Raw genomic sequence first — 26,442 nt, forward strand, 5'->3', positions numbered from 1 at the left:
CACTGAATTGCCTAGCATATACTAAGTAGTTAATAAGCTTTAATGCTATTCTTGTTATGTAGAAAATCTTTACATTTGATGTCTACAGAAAGCATCATTATAATCCTATAGTAAAATGTGCAATCTGTAGAAATTTTTACTGTGGTGATTTACTTTTACATTTTATTTTATATAGGATATCCGAGCTTTTGATTCCCGTTTCTCCAATATCAAAACATTGGATGACTTATTTCCTCCTAGAAGTATGGTCTTCATGCTGGGAACTCCCTATTATGGCTGCACTGGAGAAGTTAGTTCCAATTATTGTTTCTAATTAAATTTCTTTCTGATATCAGGTTAATATATTTATTTATTCTATCTTCATGTAGATATAAAATAAAATATAATACTGAAAGGGGAAATAAGAAAAATATATCTTTGTTCATAGTAAACACAGTATTTGACTATATGCTTTCTGTATTAAGCAAGCTGGGGGGGCAGATACAGAGTTTGTATCCTGATCTTTTTATCTTTTTAGATTTGCTTATTGTGGTGGTATAGATGAAGTAATCTTGAAACTATTTTAGATATAAGTTGGAATAAATTTGTAAAGGTGTTGTTGTTTTTTGGGGGTGGGGGCCAGTTCTCACATGGAAGATCTAAGAAACTCACTGCCAACAACTGGATTCTGGCTCATAGTAACCCTGTTGAATAGGGTAGAACTGCCCCTGTGGGTTTCTAAGACTGTAACTCTGTAAGGGAGGAGAAAGCTTTGTCCTTCTTCCATCTAGCAGCTGGTAGTTTCTAACTGCTGACCTTATGATTAGCAGCCCAACTCTTAACCATTGTGCCACCCACCAGGGCTCCTTCTCATAGAAGAAGTTATATATAAATAGATAGTGGCAAAAAAAAAAAAAGAATATGTGGAGTTGGACTAAAATTGAAAATATTAGTGTGAACTCAGGGTTTCTAATAAATCTGTTTGTTTATATATGGATTTATGTTCTAATATAAGTAAGTTGTATGTGCATTTATATAAGCACATGTGTATGTATATATATATATATTTGTATATGTACACATACATATATATTCTAACTCTGCTCAAAGGCTAAGAAACAAAGACACCCCAGCAGTGGACACATGTAATACCCAGATCTTGACCTAGAATCTAACCCATTGCCTACTAAATGTCACCTGTCCTCCTCAGAGAAATGGTTCATTCCAGGGCTAGGGCAAAGCAGGTACATAATGAAACTGCAACGATTTGTTAGGCCAGAAAATAAGAAAAAACTCAAACTAATAAAGGGGAGCATGTAACTTAAAGCCCAGAATCAGCTTGAAGGGACAGACCTTCAGGTACCCAAATAATTGAATACAGTAATGAATTTTAAGGAGCTCTATTACCTCAATGATTAAACCCTCAGCTATTACCCAAAAGGTTAGTGATTTGAACTGACCAGGTACTCTGCAAGAGAAAAAGGAGATGCTCCATTTATGTGTTTACAGCTTTGAAAACTCTAGGGAAGCTCTGTGTCCTGTAGGGCCACTGTCATTCAATCAACTTGACAGCAATGGATTAATGTGGTTCAAGAATTGTAAACCATAGCAGAAATTAAAAATTCATGATTCCATAGCAACAATAAATAGATAAATAAGGAAAGATCCTCCTAGACAGTAACATTGAAGGTAAATATGGAGAGAATATTGGATTGGGAAATCATCTTTTGGCAAGTATTAATGGAAACTAAATCAAGGCAGATTTTTTTATCAGAATCAGGATATTCATAATGTTGAAAAATGACTCCCTGTAAATTATTTATTAATTGTGACAAGGGAAAAAAAGAAAGAAAAAACTATTCTTCAGAACACTATCTTAACTGTGTGATCAAAGTTAATATCAGCAAGGGACAGGTGAACATCATATTCCTCCAGATGTGATACACAGAGGTGGACACTACAATCACTTATGCACTATTCTGAGGGAAGTGGTATAACCTTAATCTCATCACAAGGAAGCATCAGACAAACACAAAATGGATACTTTATTAGAAAGGGGGTAAAGGTGACTTGTATTCTTTGAAATGTCATTATCATAACAGGCAAAGTCTACAGATGTAACCCAGATTAAAGGAAGCTAAATTGATTGACCCTAACTTGGATCTTGGATCCTATATTGGGAGTAAAGAGTTTATAAATAAAGGACATTATTTTTTTGACCAACTGACAAAATTGGCATATGGACAGTAGATTAAAGTATTGTATCAGTGAAAAGTAATATAATTAGTAACTCAGTTCCCTCTTTCCAACCCACTCGCCCTCTACTCTCCCAGTATCGCCCCTCACACCCCTGGTCCTGAAGGTATCATCTACCCTGGATTCCCTGTGCCTAAACACAATAGTTAGGAGTAAGGGAAAGGATGCATGTAATAAGCCTTCAAATGATTCCTAAATAATTATGTTAATGTAATTATAGATGTTCTGTGTGCTATTTTTGTTTTGCAACTTGTTCGTTTGCAATTACTTCCAAATAAAAAATAATGATGAACAGCTAACTAGTAAAGCCAGGAATACAGTGTCTCACATTCACAGTGTCAGCTTAACTACTTACACATTTCAAGAAAATTTCCACTACCAACTTTACTGTCACATGGTATTTCAAAAGTAATAATCAATGTTCAATTAAGAAGAAAAAATAAGTAGATAAAATGTAGTGAAAGAGATTAAGGTGCACTTTTTTTCTCCCCAAGGTTCAGGACTCAGGCGACGTGATTACAGAAGGTAGGATTCGTGTGGTTTTCAACATTCCATGTGAGCCCAATCTTGATGCTTTAATCCAGAACCAGCATGTGAGTACAGCAGTTCATGTTGTTTCATTTACTAAGTTGAATCATTAAGGTACACATTGGAATTTACAGATCTTATTCAAGGAATTCTTGAAATGTTTTTGTGTAAATTAATAAGCATAAAAGATACTTACTTTTGTGTTTATAAGATGACCACAGTGTCTTTTCTCCAAAAATATTCCCCAGTCTCCTTTTTTGTTTTTCTCTCTTAAAAGAACAGAAAGAGAAGTGTGTGTGTGGGGGGGGGGGGCGGGGGTGTATATCAGATATTGGTCATTTGTTACTATTAAGTTGAATGAAGTGAAGTAGCTATTGCTACTTAGACTTATTTTCACTGATAAAATTTAATGTTTTATATCCTATAAAATGAGTTTAAGGTATTAGACATCAGTACCCTCATGAAGAAATTTTATGGAAAGCAGAGGAAATGTAAAATTTTGCCATCACATTTCTTCTGGAGAAAGAATTCAGAGAGCCCAGTCAGGATTGGCAGTGTATCCCATTAGGGCAAGGTAGAACTTAGTCCTGGAAGTCAGTGGGGGCAGAGGAGCTTCTGCCTCCTCATCCCTGACTTTTACTAGTTTTAGAAGAGTCTGCTGCCCACGCCAGCATTCACTGTTGATTGACTTGCCTTCTCCAATAGCCTTTCTTTGCTTTCATATATCTTCTTTGACTTTTACTCAAAGCTTCTTTTTTTTGTTCCATATTTTAAGTTCTTTATATTTTTTAGAATACTTGTGATTGTTTTAATTAGTTTTTAATTATGCCATAACCCAACATTTCTCATAGGGATTATAACTTGTATTTTGGGCAGGCAAGATACTTGGCCCCCAGTCCCTAAGTGCTGGTAGCCCATGCCAATTATTCTGAGTGTAACCCTAGACAATGCTAAATGCTTATTAGAAAGAAGGTACTACCTGCAACTGAGATCAGCCTCTGTTATTTTCTAATCTAAACATTTATTGATTTTAAAAGGGTGTAGCATTCTTTATTAATATACCCACATTTTTAAATAGTGACTTTATATTATAGGCCACCCCCAAAAAATGAGAGAATGGTAGTTGATTTAGTTCCTTAGCAATTTCTGGAAATTTGGTATTTATTAGTGATGAAGTTTCTGTGTAAGTATACATTATTGTTATGTACATTATTAATAATATATGGTAACGAACCCAATGATCCTGGGTTTGTGACTCTAATTTTCTTTCTCATTAAAAGAGACATAATTTGGTACTTTTTTCCTTTTAAGTATACATACTGTGGTTGCATTTCTCTATATTAATTACAAGCATATTCATATGTGTTATTAAAGGAAACATTACTTTTGTTGTCATCTAAGTAACTTAATTTTTCTCCTCTATAGTTCTGGCATTCTTCTGTTTTAATTCAATGTAATTGTTATTGAAGCCTTATCTTGTACGAGATACTTTAAGTACCTGGTTAGGGTCTGCTTAGAATGTGGAAATTAGTTTGCTATTTTAAAAAACTGTTGCGCCATCTCATATGTACAGTCAGGTCCATTTCTTGAGACAGTTGTATAAACTGAATATTTCCTCCTCCTCTGGATACCATTCTTGGGAATTAGGGATTCAGCAAGGGCAAGGTAACCGAGAGAAATTACTGAAACCCAAATGAAGGGTGAGCACGATAGTGGAAGAAGAGGGAAGTGTAAGGGAATAGAGGAAAGAACTAGGTGACAAAGAATATTTACAGGAGTCTAAAGACTGGAATGTACATATGTAAATATATTTATAGGTTTAGTATTAAGGCAGCGAATGGACATTGGGCCTCTACTCAAGCACTTACTCAATGCAAGAACACGTTCTATTAAATGGGCATTCCAAGATGCACACCTTCCCGACGTGATTTCTGAAGAAAAATGTGTGCATAAGCAAATGTGGTGAAGAAAGCTGATGGTGCCCGGCTATCAAAAGATATAGCGTCTGGGGTCTTAAAGGCTTGAAGATAAACAAGCAGTCATCTAGCTGAGAAGCCTCAAAGCCCACATAGAAAAAGCACACCAGTCTGTCTGATCATGAGGTGTAGAAGGGACCAGTTATCAGACATCAAAGAACTAAAAATCATATCAGTGGGTACCCACCTTCCTGATACGATCACTGAAGACAAACATGTGCATAAGCAAATGTGGTGAAGAAAGCTGATGGTGCCCAGCTATCAAAAGATATAGTCTGGGGTCTTGGAGGCTCAAAGATAAACAAGTGGCCATCTAGTTCAGAAGCAACAAAGCCCACATGGAAGAAACACACCAGAAGAAACATATAACTTTCCTCTAGTTCTTAAATACTTCCTCCCCCACACTATCATGATCCCAATTCTGTCTTACAAATCTGGCTAAACCAGAGGATATACATAGGTACAGATAACAACTGGACACACAGGGAATCCAGGACAGATGACTTCTCTAGGACTAGTGATGAGAGTGGCGATGCCTGGAGGGTGGAGGGAATGTGGGGTAGAAAGGGGGAACTGATTACAAGAATCTACGTATAGCCTCCTCCCTGGGGGATGGACAGCAGAGAAGAGGGCAGGGGGAGACGTCGGACAGTGTAACATATGACAAAGTAGTAATAATTTTTGAATTATGAAGGGTTCATGAGGTAAGGGGGAGTGGGGAAGGAGGGGGAAAACGAGCAGCTGATTTTAAGGACTCAAGTGGAAGGCAGATGTTTTGAGAACCATGATGGCAACATATGTACATATGCGCTTGACACATGTTTGGATGGATGAATAGTGATAAGAATTGTACAAGCCCCCAATAAAATGATTTTTTTTTAAAAAAGAGAGAGAAGCAGAAATTATCTGCGTACAGATCCTTTCAGAAAGAAAGGGAAATGGATCACTTACTTTTGAAAGTCCATACATTGCCACTATCCAGTGTTTAGTGATGTGTAATTTCCACATTTTAAAGGTAAAGAGATAGCATATAATGCCTCTGTGTGTCCATAATTGATCTTTTTTGTTTTTATATTTAAAGAAATATTCTATAAAGTACAACCCAGGATATGTGTTGGCCAGTCGCCTTGGAGTGAGTGGATACCTTGTTTCAAGGTTCACAGGAAGTATTTTTATTGGAAGAGGATCTAGGAGAAAGTAAGTTTATGCTAGAGAAATTGACATAAAAAGTGCAAGAGAACTTAAATGGCTAATACTTAAGTATTTTCTCTTATTAATTGCTCTGCATTTTCTTTTTCTTTTCTGCACAAAGTTTTCTGATAGTGATCTTTCATCCAAATGACAAATGTCTTAAAAATGGTTGAAAAGAAATTCTTTGTAACAACTAACATGTTGAACCTTGAAAAAAGGTATCAGAGGGTGTGTGTGAATCTAAATAATGTATTTCTGTGCATATATTATTTTATTTTCCTTTCTGTTACATAAACAGTTTATCCATATGCTTATGAATTTATATCCTGAAGCCTTTCTGCAAGTTATTCAATTACTGCTATTTTAGAAATATATAACAACTAAAATATACAATAATAATCCAAACTAAGCTTTTCTAAAGATTAAAAACATAACTTTGCTCTTTGAACAAAATTTTAAAGTTTGCTGTGTGTATGTGTGGTTTAAATTCAGCCCTCATGGAGACCATAAAGCAAATGTGGGTTTGAATCTCAAATTCAACAAAAAAAATGAGGAGGTACCTGGCTATACCAAGAAAGTAGGAAGTGAATGGATGTATTCATCTGCAGCAGAACAACTTCTTGCCGAGTACTTAGAAAGGTATGTGCCCTAAAAGATTCCCGAGTATCCAAAAACATAGGCATATAATGATATTTAATTTTGCCTTGTTATAGCCCTTTTAGAAGGAAAATGTTTTTTCTTTAGTAAAATGTGGTATGTCATTCATAAAAAAGATAACTTTGTATTATGGAGCCAATATCATTAACTAAAATAAAATACACACATCCATATATACTGCTCTTGTTTTATTTTTTAAAAAGAAAAAACTTGAAAATGAGCTACCTTCTGATTAAAAATTTTAAATATCCTTAACTTGCTATCATAAATAACTCTCTACTCTGCATGTCTGCGTCAGTAGTAAGAGGACTGATATGGCTAAAAGCCGTTTTTGGCACAGTGGATTTTCCCAAGAATTACACAACTGGACACAAAGTTATTTTCCAAGAATAATTTTATTGCTGAAATGGCCTAAGAAGTCAACAGATCTCAACTATTCATTATAAAAATGAGAAAACTAAGTACCAAAGTCAAATGAACTATTTGGTAGCTAAGACTTACAGGAAATATTTTTACTTCTGATTCACCATTGAATGTTTTCTCTGTTGGTTTTCTAACCTTTTCATGTTTGAGAATTCTAACTTTTTCTTTTATTGCTTATTTCTCTAAATGATCTTATTTAGTTTGATTTAACTGGAGTTTTCAACTCAGCATATCCCTTGATTGCCTACTATTAAAGAAGTTTTAGTTTTCTTCTTACACCTTCCTCCCGACTCTCTCCGTGCCCCATCCCCCTCCCCACCCACGCACACGCGCGCACATAGCCCCCATCCCCCTCCCCACCCACGCACACGTGCGCACGTAGCCCCATCCCCCTCCCCACCCACGCACACGTGCGCACATAGCCCCCATCCCCCTCCCCACCCACGCACACGCGCGCACATAGCCCCCATCCCCCTCCCCACCCACGCACACGTGCGCACATAGCCCCCATCCCCCTCCCCACCCACGCACACGTGCGCACGTAGCCCCCATCCCCCTCCCCACCCACGCACACGTGCGCACATAGCCCCCATCCCCCGCCACACCCACGCACACGCGCGCACATAGCCCCCATCCCCCTCCCCACCCACGCACACGCGCGCACATAGCCTCCATCCCTTTATTAACACACTGTCGTTTTATCAGAGCTTTGGGCTAAATCGTATTGAAGACTTACTTGATTATGTTAATGTAAACGTTGTTCACAGCTAGATCTTATGATATATTATGGCTTCCTTCCTTGCACAATTTTTTCTTACCTCTACCTTGTTTTTGAATTTGCTTAATTATAAATATTTTAAAGCTAATTCAGCCCTAAACTCTGTGCCATCACTTTAAAATTCTATGACCTTCCTCCCAACTCTCATTTTGGTATCGTTTCCTTTTATTGTCACGCTGTGAATTCTCACCATCATGTATGGAACTTCTTTATTTCCTCGTTTCCATGCCTTAGTCTTTCAGGGTTAAGGCTTCATTTAAATGACGCACTCTATCCTGTAGCTTGCTGAAAATGCCTGTGTGCCTAGAAAATGCCTTAATTCTTTAATTAATTAATCACATATTAATTAAGTGCATATGGAATCCTACATTAAAAATTATGTTCCCTCAGAATTTTGAAAGCGTTGTTCCATTCTTTTCTTGTTTCCAGTGTTATTGTTGAGAAGTTCTATACCATTCTTACTCTGAACAATATCTGTTTCATTGTCTAAAATTGTTTTAGGGTCTTTATTATTATGCTTACGGTTCTGCTTCGATTACAATGGTGTCGTAATTATGCTGTGGCATGGGTCTTTTTCATTCTTTGTACTGTTTGGCTCTTTCGGTGTTGAAACAAATGACTCTTTTCCTTTCTGAAAAAGTCTCTTGTGTTAGTTCTTTGATAATTTCTTCCACATCATTTTCTGTATGATCTTTCTTGCCCAGATTCTTATTAGTTAAAAACTTAGATGGCTCTTCCAATTTTATTATTTTCTTCTCATCCAGTTTCTGTTGTTTTCTATATTGTTGTAGTCATTTTTACTAGAGGATTTCATCCCAACAACTCCACTGAAAGTCAGTTCTGCCCACTCAGCACAAGGACCGACCTAAGTTGAACTCCTCCTTTCTTCTTTCAGTTTTCATTATCGTATAAATCTGACCGGGGTTTTTTCCTGTGTGTTGGCAATGAGAAGGATAACATCACTATAACAGTATATAGTACATTACTACTAAGGATAAAAGGAAAATTATGCTCAGCCTTCATTTGGGTTTTAGTAATTTATCTCGGTTACATTGCCCTTGCTAAATCCCTACCAGGGTGCTAATCACACCCTCCTTGCCACTAATTTTGGATCACTTGTTGCTCCCTTGTCCCTGGGTTGGTCAACACCACCTCCTTACCCCCTCCTCCCCACCCCGAACCATCGGTCCCGTTGTTTTCTCCTCCAGACTGTTCATCCAGTCTATCTTATCTAGATAGATCTGCAGAGATAATAATATGCACCAACAAACAAGGCATAGCAAGACAAAGCCACCAAAGAGAACACAATGACAACAAAAAAGAAAACCAATGACCCAGAAAAGAATAAATTAATTTAAAGAAAAAGAAAAACCTGTAAATAGATCAAGGTCTGATTTTTTTTACCTCTAGGCATGTCCTTCGGTCATATCTGATGGGGTGACACGCTCTGGCCCCAGAGCTATCCTTGGTACTCCCTCAGGAGCGCCCTGCTTTGCTTCCCCCGTTGCTCTGCGGCGCACTTTTAGTGTTTTGCCTCGGGTCAGTCCGGGCCAATCCCAACAACGAGTCTCCAGTTGTCCCCCGTAGGGGCCATGGGTCAGTGAGGGATGTCGTGTCTCATAGTGGGATCAGCCATATGGTCCACTCTGTGCATTGGCTGTTCAGAGCGGGGATATCGGCTTCCAGGCCTGGTGGGCCAGGTTGTACTCCACTCTCTCTTCCTCCGCTTTCATTCGCTCCCATGTGCTCAGATCAGACACGTCCCTCTCCCCTAGTTGGAGCTTCAGTGCCATCCTCTAAAGTAAATTATCCTGGGGGGAAGGGAAGTTGCCCTTGACCTGGGAGGAAGGGCAGTTGTCCACATACCTGGTATGGGGGTCAAGCCCTCAGGCCCATCCACCGGCTCCCATCCCGAAACACTAGATTAAGTCTGGTACCTCTTTCCTTGTGGAGACACAAACAATATCCTCCCCTGGGGTGGGTCAGAGCCCTATTACCCCAACACACATCTCTCTTCCCCCCTCCCCCGTTCCTCCTTCTCCCTCCTTTTTATTTGGCTACCATATGTACCCCTGGATTTGGTCTGGCCCCTGACATACTACCTGGACCTCACCCCTGGAGTATTTGTATACAGTAGCTTTTTCCCTGTGCCCCTTTTCATTTATCTTTTTCTTTTTTTTTTTTTTTAATAAACTTAACTCTGCGGACTCATGTTGTTCTTGTCCTTTTGTGCTTGGCTTACTTCACTTAGCATAACTTCCTCCAGTTCTTCCCTTGCAGCGATATGCTTCATGGGACAAGAGGAAAGTAAAAGGAAATAGAGGAAAGCACTAGGAGACAAAGGGTATTTATAGAGGTCTAAATACAGGCATGTACATATGTAAGTATATTTTTATAGGATGGTGGGGAAATAGATCTACGTGCATATATTTATAGGTTTAGTATTAAGGAAGCAGATGGACATTAGACCTCCACTCAAGTACTTACTCAATGCAATAGCACTTTGTTGTATTAAATTGGCATGCCATGCTGCACACCTTCCCGATACGATCACTGAAGACAAAGCGGGTGCATAAGTAAATGTGGTAAATAAAGGTGATGGTGCCGGCTATCAAAAGATATCGCATCTGGGGTCTTAAAGGCTTTCCGATAAACAAGCAGCCATCTAGTTGAGAAGCAACAAAGCCCACATGGAAGAAGCACACCAACCTGTGTGATCACAAGGTGTCGAAGGGATCAGGTATCAGGCATCAAAGAACAAAAAAATCATATCATTGTGAATGAGGGTGAGTGCAGAGTGGCGACCCAAAGCCCATCTGTAGGCAACTGGTCACCTCCTTACAGAAGGGCCGCAGGGAGGAGACAAGCCAGTCAGGTTGCAGAGTAGCAATGATGAAACATACAACTTTCCTCTAAGTGTTAAATGCTTCTACCCCTTACTATCATGATCCCAATTCTACCTTTCAAATCTGGCTAGACCAGAGGATGGACATTGGTATAGAGAGGAACTGGATACACAGGAAATCCAGGACAGATGACCCCTTTAGGACCAGTGCTGAGAATGGCAATACCTGGAAGTTGGAGGGAAGGTGGGTAGAAAGGGCGAACTAATTACAAGGATCTACATATAACCTCCTTCCTGGAGGATGGACAACAGAAAAGTGGGTGAAGGGAGACATCAGACAATGTAAGATATGGACAAAATAATAATTTATCAAGGGTTCATGAGGGAGGGGGGAGCAGGAAGGGAGGGGGAAAATAAGGAACTGATATTAAGGGCTCAAGTAAAAAGCAAAAGTTTTGAGAATGGTGAAGGCAATAAATGTACAAATGTGCTTGACACAATGGATGGATGTATAGATTGTGCTAAGAATTGTACAAGCCCCCAATAAAATGAAATTTTTTAAAAAAATGAAAATTATGTTAGTAAGTTCAGTTCATTGTAACTCATGTATATTGTGAGTCAAGGACTACCTTTACTATGGAAATTTCTTCAACTTTATAATTCTCCTGTTATGACTCTTTTTGTTTTGCTTTATTGTGGTGAAGATATACATAACAAAATATACATCCTGTCAACATTTCTACATGTCCATTTCAGTGACATTCTTGAATTTGTGCTATTTTTTATCTTTTATTTTTTCAAACCATTCTACTACACTAAACATAACCTTAACTGCCCCTAGGCAGGCATTCCTCACTCTCCCCTCTTTCTCATCCCTAATAATCATTCATAATCTTTTGTCTATATATATTGGCTTACTGCAAATAAATGAAATCATACAATATTTATACTTTTGTGATTGACTTATTTTGCCCAAAATAATTATCTCAAGGTTTATCCATGTAATAGCATGGCTGAGTAGTCTTCTGTTTTTAAATATTACTACATTTTGTTTATCATGTATGCTATCAAAATCTCTGCCTCACTTTCATGTGTCTTTGTTTTTTTTAATTAATTAATTTAAAAAGAATCTTTTTATTGGGGCTCATAAGGCTCTTATCACAGTCTGTACATACTGTCTTTATATGTTTTTACCCTTTTTTTCATACTTTTTTTTATCATTTTGGTGGGCTGGGAAGGAGCAAAGATAAGAAAATGTGTTCAGTCTGCTATGAGGTCTTAATAGCCCTGTACAATTCTGAGAGAAATGGAGTCTTAAGGAATATTAGAAGAAACATTTAATGTATTTTAATATGCTTTATTATAAAAATTAGAAACTGAACCTAAACATATTCATTTTGTGCATTGATCTATTGCTTGCCATTGTGATCAAACAGGAGTCAGTAAGTCAAGCTTGTTATAGGATGATTTTTCCCTCACCTAGTGAGAGTGTTTTGAGTATCTATGGATACATTGACTTTCAAATGTTTTGCTCTCTCTCCCTTATTAACACATTCTGTGTGATAATCCTTAATACTTTATACATCATCAGGATCATAAATTATTTCATAAGAATCCTATGTGAAAGTGGCCATGTCGTTTTATAAAACATTATTTTGTTTGTGTGACTAGAGCTCCAGAACTATTCAGTTACATAGCCAAAAACAGTCAAGAGGATGTGTTTTATGAAGATGACATTTGGCCAGGAGAAAATGAGAACGGGTAAGTAAAATTTGTGGTATTTATTGTCTTGTGGTTCAAAGTTGTGGTTTCAATGAAAGATGTAGCTGATTTGCCAAGATTTTCTTACGTTACTGAGTTTTTTTTGTTGGTTTTCTTTTTCCTTAAGGTTCTAATAGGATCTTTAATTTTGCTTATATCAGTAAGAGTATTTTAAAAATCTTTGGAATTTATTTTTTATTACCGAGAAGTAGCATGTCCATATTTATATTAGATTTATAATTAGTAAAAATGAAGTTTAGTGATGAACCATTAATTACATTGTTGATTTTCTTCTAACTCATAGCCCTCAGAAAGTTTATATCAGTCCTTTTGTGTTCTTGTTTTTGATATAGTGCTGAGAAAGTGCAAGAGATTATTACTTGGCTAAAGGGACATCCTGTCAGTACTTTGTCTCGTTCTTCTTGTGATTTACAAATTCTGGATGTAGCTATCGTTGAAAAAATCGAAGAAGAAATTGAAAAGTGCAAGGTAATAGTCTTTAATAACCAGGATTATTGATGATATTTGAAGTTAGTGTGAACGTTGTTTTACAATTAAGCATTTCTTTCTTAATTAATTCCAATTAATGTCCAGTAATTATCACTGAAATCCATTGCTTAACTGAGAATTTAAATTTGTTAGGGCTTAAAACTGTTTCTGCTGAGTTCATGTATGACCCAAGAAGCATCACCCGGACAGACCCCAATTTTTAAAGCAATAATGAACCAGAAAGATGCCAGAAACAGGAAAAGTGATAGGCCAGAGCCTTGTTGGGAGCTTAATCTCTGGGAGAAGCGAGACAGTTTACTCATTGCATGGCACCCACATCTCTTGCCCAAAGCAGGACCGCCCTCCTGCTCAAAGATGGCACCCTATCAAACCTGGCAGCACAGTTGTGAATTGTGAAACAACTTTGAAAGTGTGTGCTTTCCACGGCCCTGCCAATAAACTAGTCTCTAATCAGGCTCCTGAGAGGGCTCACTACACCTCTTGTGAGCTTCCCATTACAGGGCTTTTCCCCATAATTTTTCCCATTCTGAACACTACAGGTCTGTTCCTCTTTTGCTTCACCTCCTCCTCGTCTCTGACAGTACCAGTTTAAAGGGGGGGGTAGGAGTAATTTTTAAAAAGTCCCCCCCAAAAAAAAATATGCAACCTTTTGCAGCAGCTATTAATAACTTTCTGAGGACTTGGAATGTATATAAATGTATTGAAATATATTAAGGCATAGCATTAAAATTTTATGTCTTTGTATTTCTGGTTTATTTAACTATTGTAGAATTATCTCTGAAATATACTTTTTTCACATATAAACTCATTCTAAGGGTTTTTTTTAATTAGACATAGTCTCTCTTATTTTAAAAGTCTTATTTTTTAAAGCAGTGAATTTCTGTAATGAACATATTTTTATCCCTTATCTTGATGCAATAGAAAAGGGGGTAATATTTTTTATTATTCTCAAATTTACTTTTACATTAAAATGATGTTGCTTGAAGATGTTTTCCCCATTCCCAGAGTTTCAGTCCCTCTTTTCACTACTTGCTAGCCTGTCAGGGAAGACTTATGAACCTTTCCATGCCACTATTTCCCAATGATAAAATGAGAATAAAATAATACCTCACAAGTCATTAAAAATCAAATGAGGGACCTGTGACGTCAGACAGAACGGGAAGACACCACCTAGGCAGACAAGAGCCGCCTAGAAGAAGATAAAAGGCAGAGCGACTCAGTTAGGGAAACCGCTAAGATGGAGGGCTTTCTGCTGCTGCCCGCAAGCAGAGGGCCTCGGACAGAGATCATGCAGCAGAAGCAGAAAAGGGCAAAGGAGAAGGAGAGGAGCCCAAAGTAGCTTTGTGGCCTCCAGTGTCCAGCCCTCTTGTCCTCCTCCTGCATGTCTGGAACCAATCCTACCAGGCTCACAGGTCCCATCATCGATAGCATTCGCTTTGCCCTGAGTCTGCAGCGGGTCCCTTTTGCGCTTCCTTCCACTCAGGTGGCCCCTGGCCTCCTGGGCCACACCTGGGAGGTCAGGGGTTACCCCTTCCCAGTGTTTTTTATTCCTGTGGGGCTCACCCCAAAGTATTAAATGTAGCTTTGTAATTTTAAAAAATCAAATGAGTAAATACATATAAAAGTTATACATATGATGCATGTCTGTTACTAAAAAAAAATAAACATTGCCATTAACTCAATGCCAACTCCTAGTAACTCTTTATAAGAGTAGAAAGCCCCGTCTTTTCTCCTGAGGAGCAGGTGGTAGTTTCAAACGGCTAGCCTTGCCATTAGCAGCCCGGTACATAACCACTGTGTGACGAGGACTGCAATAACTATGACTGGTGTCCAAAAATGTTAGAAGGAACACTGGTGCCTTAGTGGCTTATTGAGCTGTCCGCCTCAAGGTCTGAACCCACCGAGGTAAGCAGCATGTCTTCTCTGAGCTACAGGGTCATATACGTTGGATTCAACTCGTTCCCTTTGGGTTTGATTATTTTGGTTTAGTAATGTGTGAAGAGAATCTCCCAATGGGTAAGTCCTTACGAACGGCTCACAGTTAAAGCCCATCAGCAACGCTTCTGGACAAGACGCCTGTGGGGATCTATTCCCATAGATTCAAGCCTGGAGGCACTTCTGCTTAAGGAGTCGTGATGGTGCAATGGTTATGTGCTCAGCTGCAACCCAGACCATCTACTTGTGTAAAGATTTCAGCCTTGGGAACCCTGTGGAGCATTTCTACTCTTAGTGATAAGGTGGCTAGAAAGTCATTTTAGGGCCTCTATGAGTTGGAATTGACTTGATGGCCAATGTATTTTACAAATCCAAATCACTACTCACTGACACACAACAACAATGCTTTGAGTACTTAGGTGATGTAAGCAATTAGTGTGCTTTCCTGCTAACGTAACAGTTTTGCAGTTTGAGTCCATCCAAAGTCCCTTAGACTAGGCCTGGGAAATCAGCTATTGAAACCTTGTGGAGCACATGGAACCACCAAGAGCTGGAATAACAACTTTTGGGGGGGGGGGGGAATAACCCTTATCAGAGTTCTCTAGTCATATCCTCAAGAATTATGAATTTAATCTGAAAAAAATCACCACTTGATAGTGCTTTTTCTCTTGAGGAAAAATGGGTGAGAGCCTGTACTTTGAATTTTAAAAGTTGGTTGATACTCAGCTAAGAATTGAAAAGTTTATGTTCATTTTCTTTTTCAAGGTAAAGTAAAATCCATTTCTCCAGTAATACTATTGTAGTGAATTTTCCATTTCACAAAAGTTTATAACTTTAAGCTCCCAAATTTTATTTGTACCCATTTGGAAGCAGGGCTCTCTAATCTCTAAAATCCTTTAAACATTTTTCCCTTCCTTTATAAAGAGAACATACATATATGAACATGCAAAATAATAGACCAAAAAATCTATTCTTTTGATTACAGCATTTTAAAATTCTATGTATATATAGAGTAAAACAGGAGGGATTTTTTTAAACTTCTTAATGTGTCAGGCAGTTGCAGATACTGGATTTTTCTAGCCTAAGAATATTTCTTTTTCTTTTAAAAGTGTCAAGTTATTAGGTCAGTAAAAGGAGAAAATACTGAAAAAACAAACTTTATGAATGTAATTTAAGCTTTTTAAAAAATAATTTTATTGGCGGCTTGCACAACTCTTATCACCATACATACATCCATTGTGTTTTAAGCACATTTGTACATTTGTTGCCATCATCATTTTCAAAACGTTTGCTTTCTACTCGAGCCCTTATATCAGCTCCTCATTTCTCCCTCTTCCTCCATAGCCCCTCCTTCATGAACCCTTGATAATTTATAAATTGTTATTTTTTTGTCATGTCTTACACTGTCCGATGTCTCCCTTAACCCACTTTTCTCTTGTCCATTCCCCAGGGAGGGGGTTATATGTAGATCCGTGCAATTGGTTCTCCCTTTTATATCCCTCCTTCCTTCCACCCTCCCAGTATCATCACTCTCAGCATTGGTCCTGAAGGGTTCATTTGTCCTGGAATCCCTGTGTTTCCAGTTCCTCAGTGTACCAGTGTACATCCTCTCATCTAGCGGTTTTGTATGGTAGAATTTAAATCATGCTGGGGAGCATTTAAGAACCAGAGGAAACGGGGAGGGAGGGGGAAAAATAAGAGGACCTGATGCAGAGGGCTTAAGTGGAGAGCAAATGCTTTGAGAGTGATTAGGGCAAAGAATGTACGGATGTGCTTTATACAATTGATGTATGTATATGTGTGGATTGAGATAAGAGTTGTATGAGCCACTAATAAAAATGTAAAAAAAAAAAAAGAAAAAGAAAGAAAATGATTAGGGCAAAGAGTGTACAGATGTGCTTTATACAATTGATGTATGTATATGCATGGATTATGAAAAGAGTTGTATGAGCCCCTAATAAAATGTTTAAAAAAAAAAAAGAACCAGAGGAAAGTTGTATGTTTCATCATTGCTACGCTGCACCCTGACTGGCTTGTCTCCGTCCCATGACCCTTCTGTAAGGGGATGTCCAGTTGCCTACAGATGAGCTTTGGTTCCCCACTCTGCACTCCCCCTCATTCACAATGATATGATTTTTGTTCTTTGATGCCTGATACCTGACACCTTGTGAGCACACAGACTGGTGTGCTTCTCCCATGTAGGCTTTGGTGCTTCTCAGGTAGATAGCCACTTGTTTGCCTTTAAGACCCCAGACTATATCTTTTGATAGCCAGGCACCATCAGCTTTCTTCACCACATTTGCTTATGCACCCATTTGTCTTCAGAGATCATGTCGGGAAGGAGAGCATCATGGAATACCAGTTTAATGTAACAAAGTGTTCTTGCACTGAGAGAGTACTTGAATGGAGGCCCAATGCCCATCTGCTACCTTAATACTAAACCTATAAATATATGCACATAGATCTATTTCCCCAGTATTTTAAGTTTTTCTTTGTGGTACAGGGTTATCATTGAAATTATCAGTAACTTTTTTATTAGATAAAACTCAGTTTATTTATTTTTTAAATCATTTTATTGGGGGCTCATACAACTCTTACCACAATCCATGCATACATCAATTATATAAAGCACAGTTGTACATTCGTTACCCTCATCATTCTCAAAACATCTGCTCTCCACTTAAGCCCCTGGCATCAGCTCCTAATTCTCAGTTTATTATCAGAATTCTGATAGTGTCTCCAAATTTATATGCAAAGAACAACCTAGTGGAACTTGTTAAAATATAAATTCTGATTCAGGAAATCTAAGGTAGGGCTTAAGATTCAGAATTTGGAACAAGCTCAGTGTCCATATGTATTAGTCTGGATAGTTGAGAGATCCACAGATCTCTATCCACAAATCCACAGAAACTCATACGCATAAGAGAGAGTTTTATATAAAGGGTAAGTGCACATCAAGAGAACATCCCAAACCAGTGCTGCCCAAGCCCACAAGTCCAACATTAGTCCATATGTCCAACATCAATCCACAAAGTCCTCCAACTCACAAAACACATTCAGTGATGCCAACTGCAGGAGAAAAACTGAATCAGTGAACGTGTAAGCATCTCAGCACTGACAGGGATCTCCAGCTGGAGCACAAGACTGCTCCAGCACCCAGGGCTGCATCGGGGTAGGTTCATACTGCTTCTCCTCGGGGATATCTTGCAAGAAGTGAGCCTTACCAGCTGAAGCAAGGAACTGACTAAGGCAGCTGCACCCTGATCTGGCCATTACAAAGCAAGAGACTTGAGAACTAGAAAGGCAAGGCTCACTGAGCCATTTATCTCTCCACCCTTCAATTTAACCCCACATGTGTTTATCGGCCAGGTTGGCACAATACACTTTAACCAACTCAATCCACCTCTTGCCAACTTGGCACCTGTAAATCATTTTTTAATCTCACAATTGCAGTTAAGTAACACCTACACCTTAATCTTATAATCCTGTGAATATGTTCCCTCACCTATGAAAGTTTGTAAGCCTACCACTTCATGCCTTTATCCCCTCAATTTTGGGTATCCAATTTATGTACTGCCCACTTACATCAACCCAGTGCTCTGAGGAGACAATCATATTTTCAACATACAGAAATCTTCATCCCAGTTGGAACCTTGTTAAGTCTACATCCATAAGCAAAGTCAAATCGGTACAGACCATCCATAAAGTCAGCAACAATATATACCAGTTCACAGGCTCAAAAATCTCCAGCTAGTCGGGTTCTGGTCAACTCAATGTGGGCTGCCTCACTCAGCCTCCACAGGGTGCCCATTGGTTGCCTTGCCTTTAGACCATGGGCTCTCACCAATACTCAACAAGCCTAGCTCCCTCGTGCTAGGTCATGAACCTTAGACCAGTCAACCCGCTTTCATCGTCTTTTTTCCCTGTAAACCAAGTCCACAGGTGTCAGTGGCCAAACTCAACCTGTCTCTTTATTGCTGCATTTCTCCCATTTCCACTCAATAAGCAGATCCAGGTGGTCACCTAGCAAGCACTTCAGCCTGCTCACAGGCTCACTTTAACATTCCGTCCTAGAGAGGAGTTTTCTTCATGGTTCCAGATTTTTTTCCAGCTTCTGACAAAGACCATTGTTTCCTGAGTCCTCCAAAGCACTGGGTGGGGCATATCTCTTCAAAGCTTTTTTACAGGCATGGCCTAAACCCATCTAAAGATCAAATTTTAATGGCTGAAAGCAAGTCGGCTTACAAACTTTCTATTTTCTTACTTATCATGTTTTTCCCAGAAAACAACTGGGTAAACAGTGTAGCTTTATGTGACCTCTGGCTAGACAAAGAAGAAAAACTTCCATGAGGGAGAGGTCAAACAAACACTACTCTCCATCTTATGATTTGTTTCTCCAGTACCCCACTATAATGTACCCCACTATAATGTACCCAGACTAACAAACCATATTTTGAGTAGCCAGAGCTAGAACTTAGCATTCAGTACCTGGGGGTGAGACAGACATTCTGTGAAAGTTCCCCAAGTGACAAATTTGCCTGAGGTTTGCTTGTTATGTTGTCTAATTGGTACTATCCTGTAATAATGCCAAGTGATTCATTGTATAGAGTTTTTTTTTTCATTGTATAGAGTTTTGTTTTTGTTTTTTGACTACATAATTTCCAGGCACAGTACTTGTGAGTTTGAGCTTGATTCCGTTTTCTCACTTTTAACATCCCAATTGTTTCTTCTTGCTTACCCCTGTCAGGGAACACCAATGGTACTCTCTTTGTTTTTCCATTCTGCTGTGGGTGGAAATAACTTGTCTTCATAGAAGGACCTTTGTTGGAAGACTAAACGAACTCTGTATTTCATGAAAGGAAATGACTGTTGAAAGACAAACATTTTACAGGATATAAGTATATCTGAACTCTCTGTGCACTCTGTAACTTGTACTCATTCACAACAGCTACACATGTCTGCTAGGAAAGTGAAGTACTAGCAGTCTTGTTATTAAATAAAATTTACTATAAAATGTATTTGAATAGTATTTCAATCTTTATAATTTGTTTTTATTAGTAGAACAAATAATATTGTTTCTCCCTTATGAAAAGAAGAAAAGAAGCTGATAATTAGATTAGTTAAGTGTGAGTTCACAGAAGTAACCATTTTAGTGGCAAAGTAAAGGAAATTCTTTTGAGTTCAATTTACTTTCAAAAGACTAGAACTTCAAAGGCAATTTTACAATGGATTCTGAAGGCAAGGGCTTGTTAAATGAATGCTATCTTAATTTTTATATGTATGTACAACTCCACAATATTTTTATAGATCATTAATTATATCTGGTTTGTTTTCTTTAATGCTAATCTGTGTTGCCATTGTACTATTTTAGGCGTGAAAAACCCTTTGAATTAAATAAAACACCAAACTCAGCTTCAAGAAAGGAAACATTACCAAATACGACAAAGGAACCTCCCATTCCCCAATGCCCACATTCTTTCTCAGGTTGCCACCCATCTCCAGAATAACCTTACTCCTGACACAAAGGATCAGATTTACATTTTTAAATATTAAAGTGATTTTCCACATAATAGGAAATATCTGAAGGCACCCTGGTGGTGTAGTGATTACACATTGGGCTGCTAACCACAAGGTCAGCAGTTGGAAACCACCAAGTGTTCTACTGGAGAATGATGAGGCTCTGCTCCTGTAAGGATCCACAGTCTCAGAAAATCACGGGGACAATTCTACTCTCTCCTCGAGGGCTGTTAGGAGTTGGAATCAATTGAACAGCCGAACAGTTGGTGGTTTCCTTTCTCGAACTTGAGTGTGATTACATACATGTGCTCACTGTATAAAGATCCACTAAACCATAATTCCAAATACATATGTCAAAATTATAAGTATGTAAATCTTGCATTTTTCTATGTGTAATAGTATAGCAAAAAACTTTTTTAAAGTGTATCTAGGCAGCATGCACTTTATAGTTTTTGGCTGTTTGTGCAGAAATCTCAAATACACTTAAAAATTGTCTTTCCTCTGCTCTTCAAATTCAGGCATAAAAGTATTTGCATAATTTAATGTTTTAATATTTGTGTATTAGAAAAATAATTTAAATGCTTCTTTCATTTTCTCAGCAAAGAAAGAATAATAAGAAAGTCCGAGTGACAGTGAAGCCCCATTTGCTGTACAGAGTAAGTTTCATACCAAAGAGTTCACAGTGGCTTTTATTTTGAAAATATATAAGGGGGAAAATTTGGTTTTAATATATTATGATGATGATGATTAAATATATTAAATAATGCTTATTTAGTATATTATTATTTAATATATTAGTATAAATGCTTTCTTTCAATTTAACTTTCCTTTCCTCAGCCATTAGAACAGCAGCATGGAGTCATCCCCGATCGGGATGCAGAATTTCATCTCTTTGACCGAGTTGTAAATGTCAGAGAGAACTTTTCAGTGCCTGTTGGTCTTCGAGGCACCATTATAGGAATTAAAGGAGGTAAGACCGCAATACCTGACATGTCTTTCACTGAATTTATAGCAATAAAAGCAACTACAAACCAGGATGGGAGATGAATCCTTTCAACACTTTTTTTTTTTTGGTGATCCAAATGGGTTTTTATTAAGGAGAGAAGGTGATAGAGAAGAGAAAGAAAGAGAAGAGAAAAAGGGGAGAGAGGGGGAGGGGAAAGAAAGGATTGAGAGAGAGAGAGAGAGAGAGAGAGAGAGAGAGAGAGAGAGAGAGAGAGAGAGAAGAGAGAGAGAGAGACCAAAGCAAAAGAGCTCAACACTTTTTATTTTTGTTTTAAGTTATATTTTTCAGGAAAAAAATTCTTTTCTGTTTTGTGTAATCATTTGGAAAGTGGTTATATGGAAAGGGAAGTTGAGAAAGATCTGAGATTTTGTAGATTTCTATGTACCTCATTGCAACTTTACGAGGTCGTAACAAGCTTGAATACATTTTGATGAAAGTTTTTAGCACCTTTTGAATCTTTCATTGAATCTTGCTCAGAAATTTACCTTATTATAATTTTAATTTTATTTCTGTAATGAATGCTGCAAATCTTTTCATGTATAGATTTGCCATCATTGTTTGGTAGAGAGCCAGTGGTAAAAGAGGAAGAACCTCAATGGCATAGATTGGCACAGTGGCTGCAACAGTGGGCTCAAATGTAACAATTGTGAGGATGGAACAGGACCAGACAGTGTTTTCCCTGTTGCACCTGGGGTTACTCTGAGTTGCAGCTAAACCTATACCAACAACGTTTCGATAGTAAATTATCTATTCAACTATGTTTCCAACCAGCAAAAATAGGCTATTTAGCTTAAGGTTTTAGCCTCTTTGTTTCTGTGGAGAAAAAAACACTCAAGTTTATTTACAGTTTAAAAAATTGAAAAACTAAATGTATGTATTAATTTAAACTTCTGTTACTATAACTAGATTGTGCATATAAAACAGACATATCAGGGAAATGATTCCTTTTGGTTTATAAAAATCTAATTGTCTCTTTAAAAATTCCCAAAATATAATACCAGTAATAAGGAATTTTTATTCAACTCAAGAAATCCAGATAGTTGAATTCCACAAGTTTGAAGGAACTTCAGAAAGTTCATGGGAAAAAATGGAATTAAGGATAAAATGTAAACTTTTTTTTTTTTCATCACATTGCAAGCAGTTTATTCCATCTCTAATGAACTGTGTGTGGGTCCAATGAATTTCCCAGGTCCAGGCAATCTTTTTTACAGTGTTAATAGAAGAAAAATAGATGTCTTTTAAAAAATTTTCCCCCAAGAATAGGAAGCCAAAAGTAGTCCGAGGCTTCAAATCAGGACTGTAAGGTAGATGTGTAATGATTTTTCCATGGAAACTCCCGAAGTTTGATGAAAGAAATGAGCAGGAGCATTTTCGTGGTGAAGGACCGGAGTTTTCCTGTTGAAGCTCTGCCTAACTTCCCCAAACATAGTATGTAGGGTTTCTGAGTCTGTCAGTCTCTGTGGGAGCACACAGCCTTTTCTCTCTCCCAGGGAGTGGCTGCTGGGTTTGGACCATGGCCTTGCACTTAGCAGCCCAACACCTAACCCACAACGCCAGCCTCCTTAAAGAACCGTACTGGAATAATAAATATGGAATTCAAGATTGTAGTTATGTAGTGAGGAAATGGGGACAAAATGTTTTTCTAAAATATTGATTTTCTGTTTCTTAGCCTAAGTGGTGGTCATTTTTTTTATTATGCTGATGATGGTGCGATTTTAACATTCCAAATATTTTGTACAAATTTTAAAAATAAATGCTTTGAGCATTCCAAAAATTTTCGTCATGCTGCTGATTTTTCATCATGATTTTTAATCTCCCTCATGCTCCTTCCTCTCTCTTTTAACAGCTAATAGAGAAGCTGATGTCCTATTTGAAGTATTATTTGATGAAGAATTTCCTGGAGGTTTAACAATAAGGTTTGTATATCCAAGAGATAACTGCACTTTATGAATATATCCAGATGGTGGTTATATTTTACATTATATTCTTTACTTGTTTCTTTATTCATCCAAAACTTGACTTCTAATTATATGCTCTGTACTACAGACATAACTGAAATCAACTGACATAATTTGTATTCGTATGAAAGTTTGATTCTGTGAAGGAGATAAAGTGGCTGATTGCAATATTAATTACTTGATTCAAACGTTTCAAAGGTAGAAAAGAGAAATGCAGGTTACTATAAAAATACCAGAAAGGCTTGTTAGTCATATTTCAGTCATATTTCAGATGTGCCCTGAAGAATGAGTGATAGTTAACCAGGGGAGAGAGGAGGCAGAGGGAAAGGTGTCTTGAGAAGGGCATATTTAAGGGAGCGGCATATGCACCCACTAAGCCTCGGGACTACATACGGTCAGAGAAAAGCCATATCGACACTCTGCAAGGACTTATGGGTGAAACTGGACTGTGTTTGGGGAATGCACTCAATAAAGAAAGATTGAAATTACAGGAGAACGGATCATGCTGGAAGTCCGTGTAAAGCTTGAGTCAGACATTCTGGCTCTCATTCGTCACACTCAGGTCTCCACGAGTCGCAGTCAGCTCGACAGCTGGTAACAACCGGCAGCAATCCTTATTGAGTCAATTGGCCACCCTCACAACACTGTTGTTTTGCAGCTGGGATCTACCTATTTACCTAATGGCTTTCCTGTCTTTACTCCTCAAAAGCACTAGCAGTTTGGATCATACATTTATTTGATTTTACATGAAAATGTTTTTTGTAATGTTAAAACTTTCAAATGCATATTTTAAGATAAATAACTTTGTTCTATGTATATTTTTCCATCATAGTTCAATTAATATCTTGATTAATATTTTAAAGGGCTTAAAAAGGGGGGGCTTAAAAAGTTATGGAAATTTTTCATTATCTTTTCATTCCATTCTTCCACAAGCTGTTTGAAACATTGTATAACAGAGGGCTGTGTGAAAATTACATACCTATAGCATATCCATTTTGACAATGCAATCTTTAGTATGTGTACCTTCACATATAAAAATAGGTATTCTAGAAATCTTCAACTTGATAAAGATTTCTTCTAATTCTACTTTACAGTGTCTTGCAGTATAAGAAAATTATATTCACAGAGAAAAAATTAGTTGATAGAATTGAAAGCATTTGACAAGAGAATGCTTATTTTAACATCTAATGCTTTTATTGGAGAAAAAAGAGAAAGAAATACAAGTAATTATCTCTTAAGCCTTCCCAACTCCAAGACCCCAGAACTTTAGGATGGGATCATAAGGATTTCAAAGAACTGGACTCAATAAGTGATCAAGAAAGAAAAATTAACACTTTCTGGTTGCAGAGGTTGAGCTGCAGGTAGAAGAGGTGCACACGTGGGTGTTTTCTGTACCTACATGGTCCTGACTGTACAAGCCACAATTTTTTAAAAAGAAGTGCACCATTAGAGTAATAAATGTCCAGTTAGACTCAGCTCTTACGTGTGAGCTTCTTTATGGTGTGCTGGTACACTCCACCGAAGTGATCAGGCCCACAGACGCCTACATCTCTACAAGTTTCCATTGTTAGGTTGATTTTGTGTCCCAGTTAATAAGTACTGAATAGTCTATTTGGAAGGAAACTTCAGAAATTTATCATCTCTGAATTGAGATCTTTGAATTCAAGTTCCTCTGCTGAATTAAAAATAATGATTTTTCATTTTGATGATGGACTTGTTTGATGGGTACGGCTGAATTGATTCATAATAACCTCATGTGACAAGTAGAACTGCTAAATAGGCTTCCTAGACTAGTCATTTGGGAAGAGATTGCCACCTTTCTTCCCTGGAGCCACTGGTAGGTTCACACGGCGGCCTTTACAGTTAGGAGCTAAGTACTTAACTCTAGCACCACCAGGGCTCCCTACCCACCACACGTAAAGTTACTGTATTCTTCTGCTCCCTAGCTCGCCTAGTCTTATTATCCTCTGACTCTGATCATATACTTTTAGGTGCTCACCTGGTAGAGGTTATCGACTGCCAACAAGTGCCTTAGTGAACCTTTCTCACGGGAGTCGCTCTGAAACTGGGAATCAGAAGTTGACAGCCATCGTGAAGCCACAGCCAGCTGTAAATCATTATAGCTCCAGCTCATCCACTTCATCTGGGCATTTGGGAGGCCTCAACCACTCCCCTCAGTCGCTTTTTATCCCCACGCAAGTAAGACCCTGTCTTTAATATTTCTCAAACCCCTTGACAAATCACGAGCATATTTTGTAAGCATAATTGACTAATAACTAGTTTTAAAAAATCCAATTTGACTAGTTAATCTTTATGTGAGATGTTTGGGCCCAGTCAATTTTGGTATTTTTCATTCTCATAAGCTAAGCAATACTTTAAAAAAGTACTTTGGTTGTCATATACTTTACATATCATACAATTTAATCATTTAGTCACAATAAAATGAACTGTGCAATCATCACCATAATAAATTTCAGAACATTTTCTTCTGCTCATTACTGTTAGTTCCCCTTTTCACTCTCTCAGATTTCATATTCATAAATTCACACAGAACAAACAAATAACAATAACAAACAGCAAGGACTAGACAAAACAAAAAACTGTCAAAAAGAAAGCAAAGAATATTAAAAACGGAAACAACTTTAAAATAAGTTAAAAGGGAGATTAAATGATAAGGTATTACTTTTTAACCTAACTACATTGCCCATAATCAACTTTACAATGCGCTCTCTCTGATAGGAAAGCTATTCACACATCCCTGGACTGTGCTCAGAAGGGATTCACCAGAGGCTTCATTCATGTGTGGACCCTTCCACCCTGCCACCATCCATCCATTGCCTTCTGCAAACAGGATGTTCAGGATCTAAGCTCTGATACCATTTCCTGCTTCAGATTTGGATTTTATTACTTACAATCCCGGTGTCACACAGATTGGTGTACTTCCATATGGACTTAGTTGATACCTCACTTAGATGACTACCTGTTTGAAAACAAACCTTTAAAATTCAGATACTATGTTTTGGGATAGTTGGTCACCATCTGGTCTCTTCACTACATTTTGGTAGAGCACCCATATCTTCAGTGGCCTTTCATGAACGTGAGTATCAAGTAGGGCCATGTCA

General features: G+C 37.9%; 1 protein-coding gene across 3 annotated transcripts in view; it reads left to right on the forward strand.

Moving 5' to 3' along the window:
• Window positions 1-26,442, forward strand: part of XRN1 (5'-3' exoribonuclease 1) — a 151,212-nt gene that overhangs the window by 81,868 nt on the left and 42,902 nt on the right. For all 3 annotated transcript variants that reach the window (XM_075546808.1, XM_075546807.1, XM_075546809.1), the window contains exons 22-31: window positions 176-289; window positions 2,730-2,828; window positions 5,821-5,936; window positions 6,423-6,569; window positions 12,305-12,394; window positions 12,748-12,883; window positions 20,956-21,012; window positions 21,194-21,326; window positions 23,209-23,278; window positions 25,312-25,519. In XM_075546808.1, coding sequence (XP_075402923.1) covers window positions 176-289; window positions 2,730-2,828; window positions 5,821-5,936; window positions 6,423-6,569; window positions 12,305-12,394; window positions 12,748-12,883; window positions 20,956-21,012; window positions 21,194-21,326; window positions 23,209-23,278; window positions 25,312-25,519 — 1,170 coding nt within the window. The remainder of the gene's footprint in view (window positions 1-175; window positions 290-2,729; window positions 2,829-5,820; window positions 5,937-6,422; window positions 6,570-12,304; window positions 12,395-12,747; window positions 12,884-20,955; window positions 21,013-21,193; window positions 21,327-23,208; window positions 23,279-25,311; window positions 25,520-26,442) is intronic.

The sequence above is a fragment of the Tenrec ecaudatus genome, chromosome 4, assembly GCF_050624435.1.
Source record: "Tenrec ecaudatus isolate mTenEca1 chromosome 4, mTenEca1.hap1, whole genome shotgun sequence".
Taxonomy (NCBI): domain Eukaryota; kingdom Metazoa; phylum Chordata; class Mammalia; order Afrosoricida; family Tenrecidae; genus Tenrec; species Tenrec ecaudatus.